This window comes from Lasioglossum baleicum, chromosome 8 (genome assembly GCF_051020765.1).
Source record: "Lasioglossum baleicum chromosome 8, iyLasBale1, whole genome shotgun sequence".
In the NCBI taxonomy this organism is placed as follows: domain Eukaryota; kingdom Metazoa; phylum Arthropoda; class Insecta; order Hymenoptera; family Halictidae; genus Lasioglossum; species Lasioglossum baleicum.
In genome coordinates, this window is record NC_134936.1 from 17,551,275 (window position 1) to 17,560,617 (window position 9,343).

General features: G+C 42.7%; 2 protein-coding genes and 1 non-coding gene across 7 annotated transcripts in view; all 3 read left to right on the forward strand.

The window, feature by feature from the left end:
* The first annotated feature begins 91 nt into the window (after window positions 1–91).
* On the forward strand, window positions 92–1,425 carry LOC143211525 (inosine triphosphate pyrophosphatase). 2 transcript variants are annotated; one of them, XM_076429296.1, is made up of 2 exons: window positions 92–261; window positions 776–1,425. In XM_076429296.1, the coding sequence occupies exon 2, from the start codon at window positions 800–802 to the stop codon at window positions 1,370–1,372; it is 573 nt and encodes a 190-aa protein (XP_076285411.1). In that variant the 5' UTR covers window positions 92–261; window positions 776–799; the 3' UTR covers window positions 1,373–1,425. The 2 variants fall into 2 exon arrangements, with proteins under 2 accessions (XP_076285411.1, XP_076285410.1); XM_076429295.1 differs by having other exon boundaries at window positions 95–261; window positions 789–1,425.
* A 1,851-nt stretch (window positions 1,426–3,276) lies between these two features.
* Trnan-guu (transfer RNA asparagine (anticodon GUU)) lies at window positions 3,277–3,350 on the forward strand. The gene has a single exon. It is a non-coding gene; the product is annotated as a tRNA-Asn (tRNA).
* Window positions 3,351–4,184: 834 nt separating this feature from the next.
* LOC143211489 (trypsin II-P29) overlaps window positions 4,185–9,343 on the forward strand; it is a 9,917-nt gene continuing 4,758 nt past the window's right edge. Inside the window, exons 1-2 of one of the 4 annotated variants that reach the window (XM_076429232.1) lie at window positions 4,185–6,052; window positions 6,228–6,305. In XM_076429232.1, coding sequence (XP_076285347.1) covers window positions 5,956–6,052; window positions 6,228–6,305 — 175 coding nt within the window. In that variant the 5' untranslated portion in view covers window positions 4,185–5,955. Of the gene's footprint in view, window positions 6,053–6,227; window positions 6,306–6,647; window positions 8,298–9,343 lie in introns of those variants that run through there. The other 3 variants (XM_076429233.1, XM_076429230.1, XM_076429231.1) reach the window with 3 other exon arrangements.

Here is a 9,343-nt window from a genome sequence, read left to right on the forward strand (position 1 = left end):
TCAAGACTCTGTAAATACGTACAAAAACGCGTCAAAGTCCGGAAAATATGAAAAAGGAAAAAGGAAAAAAGGAAAAGAACATAGGAAAGTACTGGAAAGGACTAACAGTTGGCAGCACTGTCGAAGGAACACGTGGTCAGCGAGTGTACATTTCTCTGTTGCACCGGTTCATAAAAAGTAGCTAATTTATTAGAAATAATTAACTCTATGTTACCGTGACATATTTCAGCAGAGATTCACAATCGAGCCTCCTCAGACCAGGTATTTACATATAAATTAATTCAATTTGTCCAAAAAATGGCAGTGACATAGTCCATGCTTTTCTGACACACTTGTTGTTACCATTGTTACAAGAGCATAGAATAGGGATAAAACACAAGAGACGACACTCCGGGCGGCACTTTTGATATCGCTGGATATCGCTCGTTTGATTGTCCCTTTAAACGGGCACGCGGGAAATTTAAATCGACTGAGTTTAATATGCTTAGTTCGCGGCAATATCTAATAATAATTGGAAGTCTATTTATTTTAATTTAGAATGTAGTATTTAATAACATTGGTTCAGAAAGTATTTACAAGATTTAATTTTACAGAATTGAAAAGTTTACAAAATGTTCTGCATTGATTGTGGAAAGCAGGAGTAAAATAAAAATTAATTTTCATCCCCTGATGACTTTATTGCATTGAAAACAACATTACGATATTCTTAAATTCTAATTGTTTACTGTTTTATATTTCACCCAGCCAATTTCTTCGTAAATGCATAAAGATCCAGACTCTCCTTCCAGACTCTCAAAGGATGTCGAAGCCGATCGTCTTCGTGACCGGAAACGCGAAGAAGCTGGAGGAATTCATAGCCATCCTCGGGAAAAATTTCCCCCGAGAGATCACTAGTAAAAAAATCGATCTCCCAGAGTACCAGGGAGAGATCGACGATATCTGTCGCAATAAATGTCGATCTGCCGCGAATCTGATCAAGGGTCCGGTTATCATAGAGGACACATGCTTATGCTTTAACGCGTTGAAGGGCTTGCCTGGTCCCTACATCAAATGGTTCTTGGACAAGCTTGGCCCGGACGGTCTTCATCAAATGCTTCAGGGTTGGGAAGACAAATCAGCTGAAGCGGTTTGCACTTTCGCTTATTGCGCAGGGGAACCGGAAGATCCTGTCTTGCTGTTTCAAGGACGAACACAAGGTACCATCGTGAGTCCACGAGGACCACGGACCTTTGGTTGGGATCCTTGTTTCCAGCCTTTGGATAATGACAAAACTTACGCAGAGTTGCCGAAAGAAGTGAAGAATCAGATCTCTCATCGTAGCAAAGCGCTACAGATGTTGAAGAACCATTTTCTAAAGGATGTTGAGCATTGATCGCGTTGTTTCCATCGTGTAGACAGTATTCATTTAGAATTAAACGAGGAAGATGATTGTACATTGTTTATTATTCCTTCTTCCCCAGACGAATGTTTATTTTCTCGAGCGCAGGGCCGGATATCTCGAGAAAACGGCTGGGGCACTTTGACCCAATATCTCCGCGATGGTTCCATCCGTTATCGAAGGTGATTTCGCTGTAAAATAACATGCTTAACGAATTGCAAGACGATACCTTTATCGGAACCCGATCCTCTTTTTGTTATTGTTTGTTACGAGCGGTGATAAACAGTCGCTATTGCTTAAATAATTCTATGTATATGTACTGCAGACAATTAGAACTTTACATGTGATTCTTACGAATAGATGATTTTCTTCAGCAATTGTGAGAGATTTCAATGCCGCGGAAGAAAGTAGGGAACGAGAAAAACTACGGGCTTTGTTACATATTGCTATAGAACGAATGCATGTTTACACAATTAATGGAATTATAATAAAAAGAGCCGGTCGGTTCAACGATACCCGAAAGGGTTATCTTCCGCATTGATTAGGTCACATCACCCCTTTTGTGAGAGGTTATCGTGGGCGATTGTCTTTTCCCCGACTATCGAAATCCGCCAATTTTTCGCCATATAAAAGGGGGAAGCTACGTTCCGTGGTATCAGTCCTTCTTGGAGTGGTGTGCCACGATGAACTTCTTAATTGGTAAGTGGAAAACACAGATAAACGATTTAGAATTGAAACGTTCCGAGCAGTTTGAGGTCTGAGCAATCTTTAATCTAAGTGAAAATACTCCGAGCGAATTGCCGGTTTTCAAAATCATTTCCTCTACAGTCTACTTGGTCTTCAACAAGCTGCCCCCATTGGACATTGCGAGGTGATCGAAGATCTAATTAAACAATGACGAATTTTTGTCGATGGATGTAAAGATTGTAGCTATATGCTTTAACGAAATGTGATTGAAGGTTTCGAAGAGGTTCTCATGACGACGAGTTTTCCGATGAACAAGGTAGGTAACGACAGATGGGAACATCCCGAAATTGTTGGTTAATGTTCTCTTTGGTTGTTACCACTAGATCACTAATCCTGGATCTTGTTACGTCGCCTGCAACGATCAACCGAATCGATGCCTGTCAGTCTTCCCCAATTAGAGCTGGCAACAGTGCTGTTGGATGCTAATTAATCGCAGATGTATCGTGCTGTGGAAACAATAAATGAAATAATGAAGCTTTACTTTACACAATCTCTCTCATTTATTCAATGAATTAAACGTTCTTCACTATTCTTTCAGCCCTTGCAGTAGGGCTCGCTATAGGGGGGGGGGGCATTTGTCCAGGGTGCGAAAATTTAGGGGCGCCATTTTGGCCGCAACTGTGAGAAAAATATTGATATGTTAAATACCCAATTAATAGAAAATTTGCTTTTATTAAAATTTAAATAAAATGATTTAATTTTTATTGAAGATAAAAAATATGTACCTTCATTTAAAAAATATATATATACACATATATATATTCTTAAGGGGCGGCAATTTGTCTTTTTGTCCGGGGCGACAGAGAGAAGAAAAGAGTGGAAGGATGATAGTGTGAGAGAAAAAGAGTAGATTGAGAGAAAAGGATTGTAAAGGGAACGAGATCCCTTTCTAACCCGTAAGGGAACGAATAAATATGTATACATACACGAAGAATTAGGGGGATGGTCTCTAATCTAAGAGACAAACTTTAGCTACCGAGTTTAGGGTTTACCCAAGAAATTTGAGTACTTTTGTCAGATATTTTGGAGCGGTCGCTCAGTGGCCGGTGTGCTGAGGATTATTTTATTATTTAACACATTGGTAACCAGTTTTTTATTGGTCTTTTATTATTCAGAGTTATGTTCTGCAAAGTTTGTTGGAAAAACAGGTCGCCTCCGTGGCGCAATTGGCTAGCGCGTTCGGCTGTTAACCGAAAGGTTGGTGGTTCGAGCCCACCCGGGGGCGTTTATTTTTTTGCAGTTTGCACTAAATCTTGCTAGCAACGATTCGATAACACTCTGAAGCAGTGCCGCCAGATCGAGGAATACATTCTCTAATGACCATACTAATACGTGACCAGTCTACGGTCTTATTGTTAGTGTGGAATGTTGGAGTATGCTCATACTCATGGCGCTGGAATGAGATAGTGGAAGGAGAAAAGGAGCAGAGAGGAAAAATCGTCCAGTCTCGGTCGATTCTGGCGGCACTGAAATTGTTATTCAAGGACTACAAATATTGGTGGGTGCATACTGGAGAATTCTCTGTGTCTGTATTGTACAATAAAGATAATTTATTCATTCAAAATGAAAGGTATTGGATATTCAGTACAGCAGCAAATGATTCGTGCCGCTTTCCCCATAAGACGCAATGTTAATTCCGGCACGAATAATTTTTTTTTTTTATTTAAGTCTGTACAGCGCCATTTCATGCAGCGGCAAAACGGTCAACCTGTTAGTCAAATTTAGTTCCGAATCTACCGCTAGGTGGCGCTGTTACCGACCTGTACTCTGTCGGTAACATTTGGCTAACAGTTTGAGCGTTTTGCCGCCGCACGAAATGGCGCTGTACGGACGTTTAGGAAGAGCAAATGATTCGTGCCGGAATTAACACGGCGTCTTATGGGAAAAGCGGCACGAATCATTCGCTGCTGTAATGAATATTCAATATTTTTCATTTTACATCAATAAATTGGCACAATCTCACGTTTGCAACCAATTTTTTAGCTCTTGAATTATTTTCTAGTATCTCACGCGACTGGTTGCATAGCGTCAGGGAAAGGATAGTAATTTCTGGCAGAATTTATTGAAAATTGTTGCAGGAATATTAAATGATTCACTGGTAGATTGGTCCTGGTAATGTTAAAATAAGATGTTCCCCTACCGTCTGACCCGTACAATTTTTCGAAAAATACCGCACTATATAAACATCCTCGAGGATCAAACGTTAATAAACGTTTACTGTGCAACGCACGGAGCCTCGTTGAATGGGAGAGAAATGGTTCGGCGGAAAGGAAAAATGGAACGACAGTATTGGAGGGGAAAGGATAAAGAGAAGGTACGAAGAATACAGCCTTGGTAAGAGGAGTCTTTGGATGCTGTATTTCCGTTCCTCATCAGTAGTCGATCGCGTGTCGCGATGATTTCATGGTTTGCTCGGGGTTTCGTGGGACAAATAACATCGTTATAAATTTGATCGCGGTACCATCATGGGTCTAACAAGATGTGCTACTTCGACGAAGAAATTCTTCGAGTTACAAGACTTATAAAAGCGACGTTTTCTCGATTGCGAATCGGTGGGAAAGTTTTCTCGCGAGGAGGAGGATAGATGCGTAAAGTGTCGCGTTGACAGTGAATGAAAAATCGATCATGTCCAGTCGATTTACTTTCGATTATCTGTAGATTTTGAGAAAGGAAGGATACGAACAGGATAAAGATACGAGAACTGGATAAGCAACTGGATAGGATGGGATAGGTAGGGTAGAATGGCACTGGTGAACGGTCGCAGAGTATTTGGAGGAATCGACAATAATCATTGTCAAAGTCGAAAGTTACCAGTTAACTTTCACTAATAACCAAAGGTGCGATGCCAGCGGTACGGTAGCGTGGATCAGCGTGCTCGCTCGCGGGAAAAAGAGAACCGGGAACGAGTTACGAGGTAACCACGCGGAGAGACGGTGTGCCACTTGTCTCGGTGGCCTGGTTTTACGACCCACTTTTCCACCGGACCACACTACGTTTGGACGCCTTCGCCACGCTTCGCGAGCACTTACGGTACAACGCGTTACGGGGGAGCAAGTTCGGAAATCAAATCGACGAGACAATTTTTCGAACGTTCTCTCGATACCTTCTTCTGGTCACGGGTCAAAGTGAAATCGACAATACAGGGAAGAAAGCTGTACGTTTTCGTAGTTTCTCTATTTCCGATACACGGCTCTTCCGAGAATGTATATTATAGCAGTCGCCGCGCGTTAGTCGAACGCAATACGTAGCATGTAGAACGTAGACCGTAGAAAGAGTGATAAACCGCGGCGAATATTCACTTTTGAATTCGTTGAGGACGCCAAAGAACACGACGATGCATCGTCGGCCGGACTTTACGCCGGTGAGATCCTTCTATTGGAATAAGTCGCGGCAATTTCTCGATCGGTACCGTTGAATCGAACAGAGTGGAGAAAGGAAGTCGCAGAAGAACGATCAGAGAATCACGTACCAGTGAGATGTATATTTCATGAGAGTTTAGTGTTGTTCGGCCGAACAAAATACATACGTAACACGTAGAACGTAGAACGAGTGATAAACCGTAGCGAGTATTCACTTTTGATTCATTGAGGACGCCAAAGAGCACGACGATGCTTCATCGGCCAGACTTTACAAAATTCTTCTATTGGAATAAGTCGCGGCAATTTCTCGATCGATACCGTTGAGTCGAACGTTGCGAACCGAGTGGAGAAAGGAAGAAAGTCGAAATCACAGAAGAACGATCAAAGTGTTGTTTCGTACGATCGTATCGAATCGAAGAAGAACGGAGTCACCGGTTCACCGGTATAGATCATCGTCGAAACAGAAAAGAGATGAGCTCGTTCGTACGTTCGCTTTTCAGCTTGCTCCTCGTTGGCTTGTATTCTTGTGCCGCTGAAAGGAAGAATGATCGGTATTTAGGGAACTTTGGTGAGTCCACTAATCGAAGGGAAAGGCGACGGGCTTCTTCCAAGTATTCTAGATATCGTCAGAATCGTACGATGCAAATATTTTTGCGAATCATACAACCCGTTGTCCCGTTCTACCTGTACGTAGTAGACCGGATCGACCCACCCGCTAATGCAGTTGCTTGTTTCGATTTTAGATTTAGCCGACGAGGAACCGACGCTGGGGAACGCAATCGACGGGGAAGGACAGATGAGATTTTTCGACGAACTTGGTCGTAAGTTTCGTACGATAGTGTACCAACGAAAATGTCCATAGTAGAATTAGTACTTATCGTTAGTGTGCGTCGATATCTTTACTTCGAGGAGGCGGCGATCAGTCTACCGTCTGCCAACTATCATTTCAGATTATTAAACGTCGAGATTTATAACTAGACTGCGGATCTTTACGCATTTACAGCAAGACTTGACAAATTGAAGATGTCAATGGACGATTTCGCCTCTATTAAAATCATTAAGGGAAGAAATAACATTGAATTTAGTTTCTGTTTCTCGCGATCGATGCAGACAATTTTAATCTCGCATAAATATCCGCAGTCTATTCGTAATTGTCATTTTAGAAGCTCTGTAGGAATGTTCAGTAAATTACTTCTGATTCGTACACTTTTCGCGAAAAAAACTGTACCGGACGCGCCGAGCGCAAAACGACGATGGAAGTTACTGCGGTGGCAGTAATTCGAAAGAGAGAAAGAAAGGAGTAGAGGAAGACGCGGAGAGAGAGTGAGAGGGTGTAGGAAGGAGCGGACGAAAGAAAGGAAAAGAAGAGACAAGAAAAGAAAGCCGAAGAGAGTGAAGAAGAGAGAAGTGGGGAGCCAATGTCAGGGAAGACGCGGCGTTGTTGCGATGGGAAAGCTGATGCGGTGAAAGCCGCGAACGCAACACCTCTGTGGATGCCGGTCGAGTCTCGTCAGTCAGTGAAAAACTTCAATGCGTGTTAGTTCAAATGTCTAAGACAGTTCGCTTGCGACGATAAAGTGTATCGATCAATTTACAATCAAGTAAATCAATCATTTTGCCTGTCGTCTGGGAACGTCACTCCGTGGTTTGCTCGGTGTTCGATCAGATCGATCGGGTCGATCGAGTCGATCGAGCAAAGATAAAATGTCAACGGCAAGGATCGCTCGACATTTCTCTAGGATCGTCGCGAATCCGTTTGGCACGATAACGAGCGAGCGGATGTGATTTTCAATGAAGTTGTACGCTCTAAAAACGAAAACCGACTTGGGCATAGTTATGGTACTAGCTGCGACGGTTCGTTCACTTCAACGTCACTCGTACGAGGAATTTTAGAAGTTGGATCATGAAAGTCATCGTCACCGCGTGCATGTTCTTAATTACGATCACTGATGCAGTCAATTACGATGCATACGACGACTACGATGCTGCTGTGAATTACGATCGATCGATTTTATCTCCTGCTTCGTCCGTATCGCCTATGTCGCCGCTGTCGATCTACGATCTGTTCTCGAAATTGCACGTGACCAAATTGCCATTGAAGGACACGCGGATCGAGAACTTCACGCTGTTCACGGTCGACAACGTGCGATTCGATCAACTCGAGAAACACACTTCGACGAACCTGCTGGTACAAAATGGTCGGAGACTCGCTGTAAGGAAGCCTAGAGAAGTGAAGAGATTAGGGAACAGTCGAGCCTCCGCTAAGTCGGTCGAAAGAAGGAAAGACATCCCTGTCCAAGGGGTCGATTCAGCGAAGTGCTCCGATTTGAAACGAAATCAACTATGGAAGGAGAACTGCGAGATCAACGAGAAATCTCGAAATATCGTTACCGGCCTCCAGAATCAATCTCTACGCGCGTTGAGTTACTCGAATGGAAAAAGTTTGGAATATGCAAGTCGAACGAAACGAGTTGACGGCAGGGAACCTCTGATCGAAACCGACGACGATTTTGAAAATCATGATCTGTTACCTGAGATAAACGTGCCGCAACCGAGAGAAGGAAATGGACAGAGCCACGACGATGGGAACAATTTGGAAATATTTTTCGATCAGCTGAAGAAGCAAGGGATCAAAAGTGATTTCGAGAAATTGCTGGCGACTAGCTACCGGCAGGGAAGAAGGCGGAAATTTAACAGCCAGCAACAGGGCACCATTCTGGTCGAGGCTCTTAGAAAGAAACGAAATTATACGGGGGATCATCGTGGCCATAATAGTGACCTTCAAAACAGCATAATGGACATATTGGGTAGAAGTACGTTTTCAGAACAAATTAGTTTCCTTCAACTTGAGCACACAATATCGGGTGCTTTGTAATTTATGGTGCAAATTAGGCCAGGGCGATTCTATGGCTGGAAATGACGAAAATCAGGAATAACGAGATTGCGTGGGAGGCTTCGTTTTCAAGAAAATTCTATTTAAATGTTTGCGACCGTGTTTGTGCATGGTACAATGTCAGGGCTTGTTTTTACTGTTTACAGTAATTCTTAAATCGAAGTCCCAACAGACTGCGTCTATCGCGCCGACCGCGCCGAGACTTTAATCGACGGGCCCGAACATAGAGAAAAACAGAATGAAATAGGATCGCGTGGCCGAAGCGTGTCGCCGTCGCCGGCACAGTTTAAAGGCCCGCGTTGTCGCTCTTCTTCGTTGCGTTCGAAACTTTCATCGTCGATTAAACCACTAAATACAGTTGAAATTATACCGTGTTTGGTGTCATTTTAATCAGAGAAATGCCAGAAATAAGTTAGTGGAAGTCCCATAAAAAAGTAATGAAAATTAAGAAGTTTGAAAATTCAATTCACTCGAGTCAATGTTGTGGAGTGAGTAGGCACTAGACTTCACTAGACTTTCGGAGTCACCATTCGAGTGCGAAGGGTTAAATTATATTAGGTCGGAAAGAAAGATCTAGCGGTTTTTATTATGAAATCAAAATAACGAAAACCGTGAGAACTTTCTTTCCGACCTAATAATTATCTTCATGTTTATTAGAAGAAAAATGAACTGGGTTGAAAGAAATGTCTTGATTTTCAAAGGGTTAAGAACGCGTGTACTCGACTGATGTTTAAATTGAATTTTCTTGAAAACGTACAACCCCTCACGCAACTTTGTTATTCTTGATTTTCTGACCCAATTTGTACCATGAATTACGAAACAACCGGTACAGTAACGTGCAATGAAATGTAGTCGTACGCGAGACAAAATATGAAATATGGGACGGTGAACGGTGGACAGAGGACTGTGTACAGTGGACGGTTGACGGTGAACGGTGAACGGCGAACGGTTGTCGACAAACGGTAG